The sequence below is a fragment of the Terrapene carolina genome, unplaced genomic scaffold (genome assembly GCF_002925995.2).
Source record: "Terrapene carolina triunguis isolate 2854851 unplaced genomic scaffold, T_m_triunguis-2.0 Scaffold131, whole genome shotgun sequence".
NCBI lineage: Eukaryota > Metazoa > Chordata > Testudines > Emydidae > Terrapene > Terrapene triunguis.
The window spans coordinates 23,508,012-23,525,634 of record NW_020664482.1 but is presented as its reverse complement, the minus strand read 5'-3'; the positions used below and the strand labels follow the sequence as shown (position 1 = coordinate 23,525,634).

Here is a 17,623-nt window from a genome sequence, read left to right as displayed (position 1 = left end):
GGAAAGAATGACTCTGCTGCAGGCACCGCCTAGGGCAGATCCATTCATGTACATAGGGCTGCTGGAACTTAGAGCAGGTCCCTCGCTGCTTGAGTTACGTTGGGAGCTGATTTTGCCCCCTACCAGCCCAGAATTCCAAGAGAGCATTGATGGGCCCCGGGCAGAGCTTGTGTGTTCTGTGCCTCCTGGAGGGGCCACACACAAACGTCACCCTATATACAAGGCCAAATCCCGCTTGTCTCGCTCGTAAGAATGGTCCCACGTAAGTGAAGGGGAGACACAACGTCCTGTTTTTATTTAATTTTGCACTGACATTTATTACTGCCTATGATCTGCCAACATCAAATACTTTTAATAAATAAAACTCTTTTAATGAAAAACATTAGCACACCAGAGCCACTAGAAAGAGACCCTTACATTTCCACCTGATTTACATTTAATCAGGCAGGTGCTGCAGAAAATTAAGGGAGCAGTCCGAAATTGGGTCTGCCTTAGTCAGTGCATTAACATGTGTTGTTTTGTATCTTGCAATAACTTCTTGCAATATTCCCGACGTACATTTAACAAAGCTTTTTGTTACTGATTGTTACTAACTTCTTGAGTTTTCCAATACTGTTGATCCAGACCCCATGTTGCACCTTCAATAGTGAGACCGTAGTTTCTTGAAAAAGAAAAACTGTGATTAACAGTTTTGACTTTATGGGGGAGTTTCCTCATTTTACAATATACAACCATATTTGTGACTATATTCCAGAGTCCTCACACCTCTCTGCTCAAGCTTTCTTTCCAGCTCACTTAAAACTTTTAGCTTCAGAAGCAATGATGGATTGCATTTATTTCCCCCCCAAAATTGTGGCCAGCTGCCCAGCCCAGGAACAGTGTGAAGTCTGTTGAATCTGGCCTGTTCACGCAAGCACCATCTGAGGTATGTGAAGCAGATTGTCACTGACAAAGATATGTCCCTGAGTAAGCTAGTGTTCCGGACAATTTGAGTGTTCCCCACAAATAATTTAACTCACAATGCGATATTTGTGTTTGTTTCCCTGAAAGCAGAAGCAGCTTACCTAGAAACTATTCAAATCAGAGAGATTCAGGCAAGAATTAAAATTTACTGGTGGTCTGTTCAGCATATAGAAAGAACTTCTCCACAGCTAAAACTGAACATTTCTCCAAGATCTAACTACCTGTACAGTGAGTGCAACAGAGTTTGTAAGATTGTCCTTAATCATCAGTCCACCTGGTGATCCATGATATTACACATCCTGTCTCTCTTAGGTACTTATATGGCCCCCATTATCAGAGTGCCTCACAGTCTTTAATGTATTTATCCTCACAATGGCCCTGTGTGGTAGGGAAGTGCTATTATCTCCATTTTTACAGCTGGAGAACTGCAGCACAGAAAGGTTAAGTGACTTACCCAAGCGCACACAGGAAGTCTGTGTCTATAATCTATCTATGGCATTCACAGGGTGACTAACACCTTGGTATGTAAGCACCACATAAGAATTTAAATCCCTGAGCCTACATGCATTCAGGGCCGCCCAGAGGGGGGGGCAAGTGGGGCAATTTGCCCCAGGCCCCGTGCCCCGCAGGGGCCCTTCGAGCCCTGGCCGAGAATCCCTTTCCTGGCTAGAGGCGCCTTTTTACTTACCCGGCGGCGGTCCGGGTCTTCAGCGGCATTTCGGCGGCGGGGGGCCCTTCAGTCGCTCCGGGTCTTCGGTGGCATTTCGGAAGCGGGTCCTTCAGTGCTGCCGAAGACGCAGAGCGACTGAAGGACCTGCCACCGCCGCCACCGCAGACTCGGAGCACCACCCGGTGAGTATGTCCGCTCCCCCGCTTTGCCCCAGGCCCCTTGAATCCTCTGGGCAGCCCTGCATGCATTAGTAAGAGTTCTAGCATTGGGCCGTATGCTAGCAATCAAACCCTAGTATTGTTCCCCTCTGTATTTAAGGGTAGGGAGCATCCTTAGAAAATTGAACCTTTACTGCTAGCCATTCTTTGATACAGGAAGGCATGACTCGAGAGAGAGATGGAAGGTTTTCTAGATGATATCAGTGTGTTTTATAGAACAAGAGAGAAGGTGAGATGATATCTTGAATCTTTGGATCTTTAGGAATCTCTGATCTTCTTCTAGTGCCATGAAAAGAAAAAGAAGATCTTAGCACATATACAATATGCTTGCCCCACTCATCCATTGACTCTTGCACCATCTGTTTGTTCTACATCTGCTGTATTATAAGAAGAGAAAAGATATTCTTTGTCCAACTCGTCGGACTAGAGGTGACACACAGATTTGCTTCATTCATAGTGAGAGAGAGCTGAGGCACAGTCATGCTGTTTCATGAGGTATCGATCTGTATGTTTTCAAGCTTCTTCTGCACAGTGAAACACTTAATAAATATACTCCAACCTCACCTGGAGCACAAGTTGTGCCAAACACACAATTAACACAACTATTTGTGCAAGCCACTTCAGATAATGTAGTAATAAAACATAAGTGAAATTACAAAGCTTGCAAAAAATGAATATAAGATGAGGGATATATTTTAAAAGTTCCAGAGAAACATTAGCTAAGTTCTTTTCATGGATTGTGAATATGTACATAACACCTCCATATTTGTTTTGCATACCTTTGGTTTGCATAGATATATTTGCCACTGTGATCCCCAAAGATGTCAAAGCAATTTATAAAGAGCCCACAGAAATGCAGCCACCTCTGGGGTGGTGGGCAATAGGGTGCAGAAGCACAGTGAACTGTACAAAATTGGTAAGAGAAGAAATTTTGGCCAGGGAGACTGGGGTAAGCCCTGACTCTTACAGAAAGGGCCACGTGATCCCCATTGCCAGCATCTGCATCCTAGGCCATTATTAATCCCTCTGGTATTTGTGGCAGCAACTCTGTCCATCTCCTGCAGAAAAACTCCTGGCGCTCAAACACAGGGAGAGTGCAACAAAAGGTGCAGCATGGAAAGTAAGAGAGAGGAGAGAGAGCCGCACTGTTTAACTCACCTGAAAATAACTTGGAGCCATCCTTGCCGTGATTGTCCAACAGGCAGTGGTTTGCCTGAATGTAGCTCATAGCTGCAAACCGTCCTTTGAAACGTTTGTCCATTTGTTTGCTGTCTCTAGCTTTCCACAAACGTGACCAGGCAGCTGTTCGTAGATGTGTTGAGATCAAGCCTGGCAGAGGTGGGAGTACAGCCCAGATCTCCTGATTGCAGTGTTTTAACCCCAGGAGGACAAGGCTGTAATCGGCCACTGCAGTTTTTTCCTGTTGCTCTTCAATAGTATTTTTTGCAACCGATATACTCCAGTGTATATGAAGGGAAACATGGTGGTGCATTAAGATTGGATTCAATCTGTGGGAACTACTCTGGATGTTCTAGCCATGAGGGTCTCTCAGGCTCTGAAGTGAGGGACCCCAAATAAGTTTGTTCCCTTCTACCCAGATTGATTTGACACCCGCCTCCCAGCCAATGATTAATATAAAGGTGTCATTAGCAGGGACTGGAAGGGATCCGAATGTGACTATCGGTGGGAAGCTGGGGTTGATCAAGGTGCCTCCAGTGGATTTCTGTGGATGTGAAATTCAAGATCTATTAGAACGTGCTGGGAGAGCACTTCACATTCATTTCCGGGATCAGGAACCAGAGCAGGCTTGGGGATTGTCAGTAAGTCATGGAGCCTTTCACCTCAAAGCCCTTTCTAAACATTAGCGAATTGATCTTCACAGTCTGCCTATGGGGGAGGGAAATATTATTACCCCTTTTCTGGAGAGAAATGATTTCCCCTAAGTCAGAGGCAAGCCTAGGACTCAGGAATTCTGGCACCCAGTTTTGTCTTGGACAGCTAGACCATCCCCTCTGTGAAATAAACGGTGAGTCTCGGCCCATCTCCCAGTGGGCAGGCAACTGCATCCCTGAAAACACAACTAACACCTCTCGATTCCCTCGTAGGCATGTTTAGTACAGAAGTTATGGACTGACTGAACCATGGAGATTGAACTCTGGTCACACTGGTGAGGGACACTTACCCTGCTGCTACCGGGGCTGTACTTCTTTTGTGGACCCTCAGTCTCCAGGGCTATCAGTCCAGTAGATTTTCACCATCATGTTGTAGGAAGAGCAGATGTCCATACTGTCACTGTTAGCTCTACCTCCGATACTGTTGATTGAGAGAGGCTATAGACTCCTGCAGAAAGTAGCAGAAGTGGACAAGGATGATCTTGGGGCTCTGTTCATTCCTTACTGAAAGTTCCCAATGGCTGGTGATGAGCAATTGCTCAGCATCCCTAAGGGGGCTGGGTTCCACCTTGCCTCCCCTCCTGTTCAATGAGTATATGGGGCTGTTGGGAGGGCTGATGGGGAGATGTGATGAAACCCAGCTATATTTGCAGCTCATCTGACCCAATCAGTGCTGTTGAAAGCCTTGCCCAGTGTCTGAGACCAGGGCATGGATGAGAGCTACATGTCTGAAGTCAATGCAGGTAAAACTGTGGTGGAGTTGGTTGGCAGGGGAAGTCCTTCTTTTGCCAGGTGTGTCTGCCAGGTGTGGTCAGAGTTTGCCATCTGGGGTGATCGTTGGTCCAGCGTTGCTGTTAGAGGCTGGTGGAGCTGCAGTGACCAAAATGGCTTTTTTCATCCTTGTTTGGCCTGGAGCATGCTATTGACATGGACTTTGCTACCGAAAGCCATGTCTTTGTCTCCTCCATACTACGCTGCTGCAACATGGCCTACACGGGGAACTTCGGCAGACTGCGACGGTGGTCTATTTTGTTGGAAGTACATGGCACAAGGGCTCCAGAGTCAGCATTGGCTGCTGCCTGTTGGCTTCCAGGTGCAGTCTGTGTTTACCTCCAAAGTCCCCCTGAATAGCTTGGGACCTGTATGCTGCAGAGGCAGCTCTCTCCTTCTGTGGCATTGGGGGTGCTCAAGCTGGAACCCCCTTGGTATAGGAGAGAGGAGGCTGATTGATGGCAGAATGTTCTCTGTGAGGAGCCCTCCACTTTGGAACGGACTCCTTGCTTTGGCTGAAATGGCTTGATCCTGCTGATTTTCAGGGCAGGGTACAAGACCCATCTATCTCCCCAGGCTTTTGGGGCAGAGGTGGTGTCTGGAGCTCAGGACAGACGCGTCTTGATGTCTGATATGAGCCTAAATAAATACATTCACTTTAAATAAGAGAACTACATATTCAGAGCTCTGCAATGGAGACACTGACCCCAGGCAGAGCCTGAAATGGAATCCTGAGGTGTCTCCAGCTCTGATGGAAGGAGAGCAGACCCAGCTGTTGGAGATGCCCAGACATTGACGTGTGATACTGAATACTCCCCAGCTAACGTCAGATGCTGCCTTCAAAACGGGAAAGAAAGAGCTCGGGGGGGCGGGGGGCGGGGTTCTGTTTGATCCCAACTAGTAGATTAATTCTCAGGTTCTGGAACATGCCCGAAGTGCCCACGCTGCACCTAGAACAGTTCTAAGAAGTTGCAACTTTGCCCACAAATGGCTCTGTGTTGTAACTTAAGATGTAGCAAGGAGGACAAGCACTGGCTGTGGCTGTTAGAAATGTTGTTCAGATCAGTTTTATGGCCTAGGATGGATATAGCTCTCTCCAGCGGTTTTTGGGAAAGCTCCAGTTTTTTAGGGAAAGATTCATGGATTCAAAGTCTATTGCTGCTCCAAATATTAAACACTTTTAATCATGTTGATTAGCTCCAGAGGGTGTTGCAGGCATTTTGGGACCATGTTTCCCTCAGAACAAACATCCCAGATGCGTCAATAAATCTGATAAAAGGTTAACGGGTCCCCAGGGCCCATGTGGAAGATATACGGCTGGGGACCCTGCCAGGGTCTGCTGTTTTGCTGCTCCAACCAATTGTTACAGAGAGGCTGCTGAAACACTGAGTTAATGTGGAAAAATACTTCCGATCCAGGCAGCGTCAGCCTGTGAAAAGATAGGGCATTCATGCAGATGAGCCTTTGGTGAGACTGTAAAGTGTTCAGGATAGGGACTGCGTCTGCCCAGGGTGTAGCAACTTTTGGGTACTATTTTGCACTATAAATAACGTCACTGTGCATATTGTGTGCTCCCTGCTATTAGCCACTGGCGTAGTAAATCAGAGGCAGCTTCTAGGGTGTAGCCTGTTCACTGCAAACTGCTTTGAGTTCCATCTGCTCCTTTTCCTTGTCCTCTGGAGCACCTCTCTAGAAATGGGCCAAACCCTAAAGAGATGTCTATGCTTCACGGAAGGACCATTCTGATTAGAATCAATTCTGTGGCGCTAGCATACTCTCTGCATTTCTCTGGTCACTGAGGGCAGTGGCGAGAAATTGGGATCTTTGCTGCCTAAGAGTTCGGTGACTCCTGCTGCAAAACCCGGCTGCAATCCTCCCCACGAGGCACGAGGAAGGGGGGTGCCGGGAACAGTGTTGTGATGACCCCGATGGTCTGTGAACTCCCCTCACCACCAGTAGGAGAAATTCTGTTAGCCCCTAGGAATCTTATAACCCTGTGATTGACCCAGAATAAAGCCATGTTCAGAGGGGCACTTGGAAGGGAGGAAAGGGTCACCGCCCTCTCTGCTATCCTGCAGCTGTGGCAGCTTTCCAAGCACATAGCATGCTGTCTGTGTTTCTATTGCATCCTGCCACCCGTAAAGAGATAGATTGCCCACATGCCCCTACACTTGGAACAGTCTTCTCCTGCAGCTCCTCTTTGAGACTCACAGATCTCCCTTTAAAATTCATTCCCCTTGCCTTCCACCACGGGCCAACTTTGACTGGGACTGATGCCTCTCTCCCACCTCTGACTGTTTGGACTGTAGCTCTCTAAGCTAAACCGCAAGCTGCTTGGGGCAGGGACTGCTTTAGACTAAGTGCCGGCTTCGACACTGACTTATACCACTTATACCTGCTGCCAGTCCTGTCTCCACGTTCCTCTTCTTTTTATTACAACTTGCCTCTGGGGTCATAATCGTCTCAGTAAAATACACCAGCTTGAATCCTTGGGACTCAGGGATTGGGGGAGGGAGGAGGGAGAGGAGAAATGACCCAACCACCCAAAGCACATCCATTGCCAGGTGAAATGGTGAGTGGTACAAATGACACTCACTGCCCCACATTATGAAATCAGCTAATAGATGCGTCTTCAGTGTTAAACACAGACCATCAGCCACTATCCGTGGGAATGTTAGCAGCAGCAGAAAACCTTGAATGACAAGCCCGGGCTGTTCACACTGTTCTGTCACAGCCATAGACTGCGATAGCTTCCTCGGGCCCTGATCAAAGGCGAGTGCATGGAAACATTTTGCTTGATCTGGAGAGTGCTTTTGACACAGTTAATTGTAGGATATTAATGAACAGAGCTGAGTGGCTGGGGTGCTTTGAAGCTCTGATTGATGTTTCAGAGCTGCCTGACGGAAAGGGCTCCGCAAAGTGGAGGTTTAAGTTACTGAGGCTAATGATCACAGGGAGTGAACTGCACCTCAGGGGAGGGTGGCTTTTCCAGAGGGCTATGGAGCTGGTTTGTTATACTGTAGTTAATAATGTGTCTGAGTCTCTTCTGCTTTCCTTGGCGTACGTAACTCCATGAAAAGACCTCCTGTTCCCAGTTCTGCCTGTACACCAAGCTGCCTCTCTGCTGTGCCGCCTGGAACCACTCCAGAGAAGGGGCTGTCACTCCCCACACCAGAGGGTCCCTCTACACCTTTTCCTGAGGTTGCTGCCATCTTAGAAGAGCAGTCAGTGTGAGTCAAGCCACCTCCTGCTCCTCTGCCGAGGTCCCATCTAGTCCAGCTCCCTGGCCAGTGCAGGTTTGGCCCCTACAGTCTATTCTCCAGTCTGATTTTCAGTGACATAAAGGATGCAGCAGCCACCATTTCACAGTCTAATAGATCTCCAACTCCTTTGTGTCTCATTAGGGAGTGACCCCATGTTGGCTGGAAGTAACCTGGCCAGCCCTGGAGATCTGATGTCTGACCCAGCAGGAGTTATTTTACTCCCCCTTGGAACATAAGTGGGTTTCAGCTCCAAACAGAGTAGGAGTGACAGCGACCTCTTGCCTAAAGGGCCTTATCTTGATTGTCGCTGGCACCCCGTCACCTCACACATACCCCACCGAGCATGGCCCATGTCCTGCGGAGCAGTCCTGCCACCCAAAGCCCAGAGGGAGGACACTTTGGAGTGAGTCATGTAGACGGGAAGTCAGTGTCGGGTCTCGTGTCCTCCTTTGTAGTTTTCTTGTGGTGGGGAAAGATGCTGGATTGACAGTCCCGGAGACCGATGGCCTCGATTTCTCCTCAGAGCAGGCACAGCATGGCTCCCCTTCTTCATCACCCTCAATGTGCCTTATCCATTCCCATGAAACCCAACCCTCTAGGGGACTTCAGCCTCAATGACCAACCAAATTCCTCCTGAACCTCACCCCTTCTCCTGTCAGGCATTTCAAGGGCCATTCACCCAGCAGATAATGAGGATTTAAAAACTAAATTAACCAAGTTACAAAAGGAGACTATGTGTCTGTGTCTGTATCGAACATAGTGCCATGGTGAGCTTCATACCACAAGAACCAGCTCTCCCCTTACATAATGTACAGCAGCAAGCTGTATGGTTCTCAGTAAATAGCAATAATCCGGTGGCAGAATCTATTAGTATTAACTGTCCTGGTGATTTTGTGGCATGTCTGTCACGTTGGCCACAAAACAGCCATTTGATGAGCACGTCTTGCCATCACTGCTGACCTGTGCTGGATTCTTTTTCATAATGATGATTTTTCTGCAAGCGTTTTCTGAGATGCCTCCACTGTCCCAGATGGAATCGTCGGATGGCGGTGCAGAATTTGCTACTGCTTCTGTTTCCTGTTCTCTCATTTGAGAGGGAGGAGGGGAAATGTCTCTTGGCTATGGTGAGACATCTCTTCATGCTCTTACAATGTCAGGGCATGTCTGCTCTTTGCAGTTCTCAGACCCTGCCAGAGCACTGGGAGACATCTGAACAATCAAGGAGCATAGTCCAGATGGACTGGTGCTGCTAGAATCCCACTGATAAGTCATGCCAGATGGGACTGGGCTAATGTGCAGTAATAGGGTACCATACAGTAATGGATTGCCGTGTCCTGGCAAGATCAGCACTAGTAAGCCAAGGGTGAGAGGTGGGTCTTAAGCCAGCCGTAGGCGGGGACAGGGGACTGGCCTGTTCAAGGATGCTTTTTGACTGTGTCTTGCTTTCCTTTGGCAGAGTCTCTTCTGGTTCATTCCAGGCTGGACAGCTATGCCTGCCCTTTGGGACAGTTCCCCTGTGGCAACCTGTCTGTCTGTTTACCCCAGCTCCTGCACTGCAACGGAGAGAAGGACTGCGACAACGGCGCTGACGAAGAGAACTGCGGTAATTAGCTAACCTCACAGCCTGTCCCCTCTTTCCATTTCTCCTTGCCGCCAGACCAAAGGCAGATGCCCTGTAGTTAATAAACCATGTGGACCTGGAAATCCCAGATCCAGAACCACCAATATATTCAAGGGGATTCTAGGAACAGGAACACAGGGGCAGACTTTAAGGGTCACTTATGGTTACCTGGCTGCCTTGCAGCGATCACTGAAGGTATAAATCTCTTACTGGGAGAGTACAATTTCCTCTGACCTTCTAATAATGACACAGATGTCTAGGTATGGGGTTGTCAGATGGAGATCACCCCAGCTTTAAATGTAGGAATGTAAGACCCAGCAGAAGAGGAATATCCTGTCAGGACACAGTAGGGAGTCAAAGGGGTAGTGGGCAGGAGCTAGCGTAAACTAGAGATGGGCTGAAGTCACCAAACATGGGGCTGGATCCAGGTTTTGAACACCCCATGTTTCAGGGGATTCGGATCTAAGGCTTATAAAAATGGGCTCCAACTGCAAGAACCAGCTTCAGTTCAGATTCTGAATTCCCTCCCTCCGAGTTCAGGGGTATTCTGATCCAGGCGTTTGGTTCAGGCCCAGCGCTGATGTAAACGTCTCTCAAGCGCGTGGTTCCCAGCACTAAGATCAGGAATCAGAGTGGGGGTGAGCGAGCCTGGGGGAGGCTGGGCATGGGGAGGAGCAGTGAGTGAATCTGCTGTGAGATGCGGGGGGGGAGGGGGGGGGCGGACAAACCTGCATGACTTTTGCCTTCTCTTTTCTAGTGGATAATAGCGGGTGGCTGCAGATCTTGGATGACATGCAGCAAACCAAGGGCAGCAGAGCCACTGAGGAAGAGGAGACCCCAGTCTGTGGTGAGTATTTCCATTCCTGGGGCTGGCTTTGTATTCCCTCCTCTTCTACTGTGTCTTCCCCAGCCTCCCCATGCTACTGCTCAAGCCCTCCTGTCTCCCCCGCTTCCTCCCCTTTTGTGCTCTCTCTGCCCCCTTTCCCCTCTCATCATCCCTCTTTCATTCCTGTCTCTCACGCCCCTCCCTCTGGAGTGGGATTGCTTGTAATAATAATAATAGTGCCGTGCTTGCCTCTGCATGGCAAAGGTGCTACCTCGTGACCCTGTGAGGTTTGAACAAGCTCTAAAGTTGGGATCCTGGGAAGTTGGTAAAATCTCACCCTGGAGCCTAACCCAAAATTCAGACTGAGCTTTGCTCAGGTTTGGGGGAGTTCGACTCACCCTCCCTCACTCCCACCAGGGTGAATCTGCTTTTTTGGTCTTCCTGGTTCTGTCCAGGCCTGGATGTGCTGAAATATCCCAACCAAGGCTGGCCCTGCGAGATTCCCAGCCCAGACCTGAGAAGTTCAAGAAAGCATCTCTCCCCTTCTGTCTCCTCTCCCTTCACACACCCTGCCTCTCCTTTCATCCCCTCCACTGCTCCCGTGTTGCTCTTTAGGAGTGTGTCTGCCGTCCCCTGTCCCTTTGACCCCGACATATCCAGCCAGCCCTGACCCCTGTCTGTTCACCAGTGTGTCCTTTTATCTGCTCACCTGCCCAGCCACATACTGAGATCCTGTCTGTCTCCAGTCTCACTGTTTCCCTTGTGCTTGTCCCCAGTGCTTGACCGGTTCCCAGAGGAATGCCAGTGCCAGGGAAGGATGATAGACTGCACCGGCCAGAACTTGCACACTGTCCCCTGGGTCTCCTCCAACGTGACGAAGCTGTGAGTAACAGGGGCCACCATGGGGTAAATGTGTCCCTTTCTTTGCAAAATTGGAGCCAGTGGGAAATTCGCCCTGGTGATTCCCATTTTTAGCCTGTCTCACTGTGCTGCATAGCATCAATCATCAAGGGGGTAGTGCCACCTAGTGGCAAGGCTGCAGAGGAAGCTAGTTCCAAAGGTGATAATGCAGAGAAATTTGTGCCTGTTATCTAGCAAACTGAGTCTGGGATTATCACAAGGAGACCTTTATCGCTTAGATTAAGGATGCCCCAGATGCTCAAATCTCAGCTTTTCCCTAATCCTCTATGATCAAACCCATGAGGCTGCATTTTAATGCTGGAGGTGCTGCTGCCAGGTGCTCTGTGCCAATCAGGCAAGAGAGGTCTAAGCCACCAATAGCTGGAGAGATGGCTGGTAAACTGTGAGCCTTTTGGCCAGAGCCCCAGGCTTCATCCCCCAGGGTGGGCCTAACTGCAAAGTGCTTGCTGTGAAGGCAAGAAGAAAATTTTGACATCAAACTGAATGAATTTCCCATCCATTAGTTTGTACTGAGTTGTTGTCTTTCCCTGGATTATTGGCATTAAATAATGGACCCTTTGCATTTCTCTAGCCCCTTTCTACCGAGGATGAATAACTCTGCAAGGGGCTGTGAACCTTGTCTAAAAAATTGGCATGTCCGATATTTGAGGCCATGCAGCGTTTTGGGCTCATGACATCTGAGCGGCATGCCCAGATGGCAGAACGAGCCTGGCTACTCAGTCTGAGCAGGCAAACGCCATTTGCATACAGGAATCGGGGTGTGTGTGGGGGGGGGGAAGGGTTGCAGCACTCAAAACCCTCAGGTGTCAAAAATGATGCTGGCAATTCAAGAAGTGCTGTTGGCAAATGCGATCAGTAATGGATAGCAGAGAGCCACACGTCTCACACACGTTACTCAGATAAGATAGGAAGAGGGGACTTTACCTGGGAGGAGGCTGGTGGGAGTAAAGAGACCTGCATTTCTTAATTGTTCACAACGTATTTCTTGATCAGTGGTCCCTGGTTTTTCTTTCCACCCCTCCCTAGGGTTCTGAATATTAATAAAATCCACTCACTGTGGGACAACCAGTTTATCATGTACAGAAGTCTGGAGAAGCTGTAAGTACCACCCCCTCAGAGCGGCCAGCTCATCGACAAGGGCACGGGGGGGGGGGGGGGGGGGGGAAGGAGGAAGAGTAGCAAATTTGCTGAGTCAGCAGCGCCACATTTAAAGAATAAGCCCATATTATGCAGGACCAGTTTGGCTAGGCAAGAGATGATGACCTTGACTTCTTCAGCCTGGCGGGGCCCTGTGTCCTCAGAGGCTGCGGTTTTTCTCATTTTAATAATCCACCATCGCGCCTCTTGGGCGTTCGGCTTCAGAGTCAGAGGAGCAGAGAAAGCGGGAGGGTTGGGTAAGGCCTTGTTTACAATTGTTCCTTAGTTAGTTATCACTGAGCGTGGTTGGCTGGCTCTGTCAGTGATTGTATTATTTTGTATGTGGTCTGAGCCAGTGCGCATTGAAGTCAGTGGGTATCTGTCATAGATATCATGGGCCCTTCCTGCACTGCTTCCATTATAATGTGCTAAGTAGGGGGTGAGGAATCAAAGTGACCTTTTTGCTCACATAACATGGGGTCTGGGAGGTTCAGAGTCCAACATGGCTGTTAAATGGCAGAGGGGAGAACAGCAAACAGCTCTCTGTCCTGGAAGACTCCAGCACCTTTTCTACAAGTCATTTCACTTGGGTAAACAAGATATTTCCAGCCTGACACGTCAGCGAGTTTATGATCTGAGATCACTCAGAACAGATTTTGTTCTTTCAGGTTGGATCCCGGCCTAGCGTCCTTGCTTGTAATAATAATAATAGTGCCGTGCTTGTCTCTAGTGCACCAGGATCTCAGAGCTGCCATTAATGATTTCCAAGCATTTGTTCTTTCATCTTCACTCCCCTCGGATGGGGAAACTGAGGCAGAGAACGTTGAAGTGACGTTCCCAAAGTTGCACAGAAAGCCTGTTAGCAGGGCCAAGGCTCAAGCCCCCAACTCCTGACTGCCAGTCCTGTACTTTTATCCATAAAAACATCTTCCCCTTCACTGTGGTCCATTCCCAGTGCTGGTCTCTCACTCCCTGGGCTACTGGGGATGGGAGTGCTGTACATTGCTGTGCAAGAGACTGTTTCATTGCTTAGTCCTGATCTCTCTGAGGGGTGGGCAGGGCTGCTAGCGCTCTGTACATCTGTGCAGAAGTGATACAGGTTTGATTCAGTCCTGGGGACCAGGAGGGGCTGGGAGCACTGTGGAAACCCTATTAACCCTGAGATATTTCTGTTTGGTTTGTAAACAGCCTCTTACAGCACAACGAAATCCAGTCAATACTGCCCCATGCTTTTGCTGGACTTTCCAAGCTTAAAATATTGTGAGTAAAAGGTTTTCATGTTGTGGGTCGCAGGGGAGAGGGGGTTATTGACAGTCTCCGTGTTTCAGTCCTCTTAGCACAGAATGAATGCAGCCTAAATGCACGTGGTCTAGCAGCACCTCTGGAGACATGTGGCTGAACAAAATATACCCGCCCTCCCCAGCAAGAACGATGTTTGAAATTAGAGCACCATGTTATGGGGGAGGGAGGACTTCTGGCTCTTACAAATGTTTCTCTCTCATGTTCCCCTCCCCACATGATTCATTCCAAATCAGGCTTGCCCCTGCAAAATGCAGATGACGTGAGGATATCCCCATTCACACCCCTAAAATAAGGCTTAGGGGAGCTGCTGGCAGGAAATGGATGATGAATAAAAACCAGTTTAACCAACAGCATCAACCCAAGGTCACTTTTCTTCTCTTCTCTTTAACAATTCCAGGTTCCTGAGTCACAATAACATCACTGAGCTGAAGCCAAGAGTCTTCCAGGATCTGCATCATCTTGAATGGCTGTAAGTGCCTCTTTCCATTGGGTGGCCCACCAGGGTTCAGTGAGGAGTAAGGGGATGGAATTGAGTTTAAGGCCAGGTTTGCCTGAATATCTGGGATAATACTCGAACATTAGGCTGGGCAAGATGCTGTTGAGGCCAAGAGCTTAGCAAGATTCCTGTGTGGATTAGACCTCTATATGGTTAAAGAGAACATCACAGTGATATTAGATGGGATTAAGCATATCAGAGATATAAACCCTTCTGCAACAGGCTCTGTGGATGAGGGGAAAGCAGTGGATGTGTTATTCCTTGACTTTAGCAAAGCAAAGCTTTTGATACCGTCTCCCACCGTATTCTTGCCGCCAAGTTAAAGAAGTATGGGCTGGATGAATGGACTGTAAGGTGGATAGAAAGCTGGCTAGGTCGTTGGGCTCAACGGGTAGTGATCAATGGCTCCATGTCTAGTTGGCAGCCGGTTTCAAGCGGAGTGCCCCAAGGGTTGGTCCTGGGGCCGGTTTTGTTTAATATCTTTATTAATGATCTGGAGGATGGTGTGGACTGCACCCTCAGCAAGTTTGTAGATGACACTAAACTGGGAGGAGTGGTAGATACACTGGAGGGTAGGGATCAGATACAGAGGAACCTAGACAAATTGGAGGATTGGGCCAAAAAAAACCTGATGCGGTTCAACAAGGACAAGTGCAGAGTCCTGCACTTAGGACGGAAGAATCCTATGCACTGCTACAGACTAGGGACCGAATGGCTAGGGAGCAGTTCTGCAGAAAAGGACCTAGGGGTCACAGTGGACGAGAAGCTGGATATGAGTCAACAGTGTGCTCTTGTTGCCAAGAAGGCTAATGGCATTTTGGGCTGTATAAGATGGGGCATTGCCAGCAGATCGAGGAACTTAATCGTTCCCCTTTATTCGACATTGGTGAGGCCTCATCTGGAGTACTGTGTCCAGTTTTGGGCCCCACACTACAAGAAGGATGTGGAAAAATTTGAAAGAGTCCAGCGGAGGGCAACAAAAATGATTAGGGGTCTGGAGCACATGACTTATGAGGAGAGGCTGAGGGAACTGGGATTGTTTAGTCTCCAGAAGAGAAGAATGAGGGGGGATTTGATAGCTGCTTTCAACTACCTGAGGGGGGGGGGGTTCCAAAGAGGATGGAGCTCGGCTGTTCTCAGTGGTGGTAGATGACAGAACAAGGAGCAATGGTCTCAAGTTGCAGTGGGGGAGGTCTAGTTTGGATATTAGGAAACACTATTTCACTAGGAGGGTGGTGAAGCACTGGAATGCGTTGCCTAGGGAGGTGGTGGAGTCTCCTTCCTTGGAGGTTTTTAAGGCCCGGCTTGACAAAGCCCTGGCTGGGATGATTTAGTTGGGAATTGGTCCTGCTTTGAGCACGGGGTTGGACTAGATGACCTCCTGAGGTCCCTTCCAACCCTGATATTCTATGATTCTATGATTCTATAAGCCAACTGGTAACCTATGGGGTTAGGAAGAAACATTCTCTCTGGGCAGGTTACTCCGTAATTGCCCACAATGGGGTTTCTTGAACGTTCTGAAGCATCCATTGCTGGCCACTATTGGAGACAGGATACTGGTCTAGGTGGACCAAATACTGGTCTGATCAGGCATGGCAGTGTGTGTGCATATGCCAGCCTGGCTCCCCACAAAGATTTGGTGGCAGACTGGCACTCTGGACCACCCTGAGTGAGCTGCTGCTCAGGTTTTTTCTAGGCTATTTAAGGGAGAGGTTGGTTGATCAGGTCGCAAATTATGAGGATGGGACTCTGAAGTGCTGGGAAGTTCTCTCTCCAGGCTGAGCTAAGCTCAGTAAGGCAGCAATCTTGCAAAGCAGACATTATTGTTCCTCTTCTCTAGTGATCCCTGTATGGGCACCCAGGCAGTTCTTCCTCAGGTCTGTGGTGCTGCATATGGAGCCCATACAGGGATCATTAGCGAAGTAGAACAATAATGTCTGCTTTGCAAGATGGCTGCCTTATTGACCTTAGCTAAGCCTGGAGAGAGAACTTCCCAGGCCCCCAGCCCTTTAGAGTCCCATCTAATATCACTGTGATGTTCTCCTTAACCATATAGAGGTCTAATCCACGTGGGAATCTTGCTAAGCTCTTGGCCTCAGCGGCATCTTGCCCAGCCTAATGAATCCCACTGTTCGAGTATTATCCCAGATATTCAGGCGAACCTGGTCACAAAATCTTTGGGGGAGCCGGACGTGCCCTTAAATCTCAAATTCCCCAAGTGGACTTTTAATTTAACATTTATTTTTGTAGCAAAAGAAAAAAATCCAGCAGCCCCCTGATTGTGAAAGAAACCAGACTCTGAACTCGGAGTAAGCACATCAGCCAGAATGCTCTGGGTGGAAATTCAAAGGGGTGATCTATGTACTCATCTCCTCTGGCTTGGGTGGGGGGTGAAGATGGACGGGGGAGGGACCAAGCAGTGAAGGAGAGGAGGAAGCTGATGTTACCTGAATTTCTGCTGTCAGGGAGAAAAGGAAGAAACCACCTCCCGTAGGGACAATTTAGACCTAAATGTAAGCTTGTGAGACGGTCTCTCCTTCCTAACCTAGTAGAGCCCCTACTTTGTTCCTATGGAGTTGCCTCTCCATCTAAAGTCTGTTCTTCTGGTTTCCCTCTTCTCATTTCAGAATGCTGGATAACAACAGAATTGCCAAGATCCTCCCAGCGACTTTTGTGGGGTTGAAATCTCTGTACTTTCTGTAAGTCTGTAGCCAGTCCTCTGGGGTCTCTGGGGGTCCCACTTCCATAATGTCCTTGATGCTGCATCTTTCATTCCCATCCCCTAGGCCAGTGTTTCTCAACCATTTCAGGCTGGTGATCCCTTACTTAAAGTGAACATTTTTCATGACCTCATTACATTTACTATAAAAATAAGAGTGAAAAAATGTATCAACAGTAATGCTAAGGCTACACAATTTATGTGTATGTTTCAAGAGGTTGACAGAATATGTTACCTTGAAGGAAAAGGGAGTGTGGGGATCAGGAAAGCAGGATTTTCTTTGTTTTAGATCAGGGGTGGGCAAACTTTTTGGCCTGGGGCCACATTGGGGTTGCAAACTGTATGGAGGGCCAGGTAGGGAAGGCTGTGCCTCCCCAAACAGCCTGGCCCCCACCCTCTATCCGCCCCCTCCCACTTCCCGCCCCCTGACTACCCCCCTCAGAACCCCCGACCCATTCAACCCAACCCCTCCCCCCCGCTCCTTATCCCCTGACCGCCCCCTCCCGGGACCCCCCACCCCTAATCATCCCTCCAGGACCCCACCCCCTATCCAACCCCCCCAATCCCTGTCCCCTGACTGCCCCGACCCCTATCCACATCCCCGCCCCCTGACAGGCTCCCGGGACCCCCATGCCTATCCAACCCCCCTGTTCCCCATCTCGTGATCCCTATCCACACCCCCGCCCCCTGACACGCCCCTTGGGACTCCCACGCTTATCCAAACCCCCCGCTTCCCATCCCCTGACCGCCCTCCCCAGAACCTCCACCCCATCCAAATGCCCCCTGCTCCCTGTCTCCTGACTGTCCCCCGGACCCCCCGCCCC

The 17,623-nt window shown here is 49.1% G+C and overlaps 1 protein-coding gene across 1 annotated transcript in view; it reads left to right on the top strand.

Moving 5' to 3' along the window:
* The window catches only part of LOC112109543 (relaxin receptor 1-like), a 42,207-nt gene that overhangs the window by 4,906 nt on the left and 19,678 nt on the right, over nt 1-17,623 (top strand). The window contains exons 3-9 of the mRNA XM_024204109.3: nt 9,234-9,380; nt 10,156-10,245; nt 11,001-11,106; nt 12,172-12,243; nt 13,471-13,542; nt 13,982-14,053; nt 16,708-16,779. Of these exons, the coding sequence (XP_024059877.2) occupies nt 9,234-9,380; nt 10,156-10,245; nt 11,001-11,106; nt 12,172-12,243; nt 13,471-13,542; nt 13,982-14,053; nt 16,708-16,779 (631 nt within the window). The remainder of the gene's footprint in view (nt 1-9,233; nt 9,381-10,155; nt 10,246-11,000; nt 11,107-12,171; nt 12,244-13,470; nt 13,543-13,981; nt 14,054-16,707; nt 16,780-17,623) is intronic.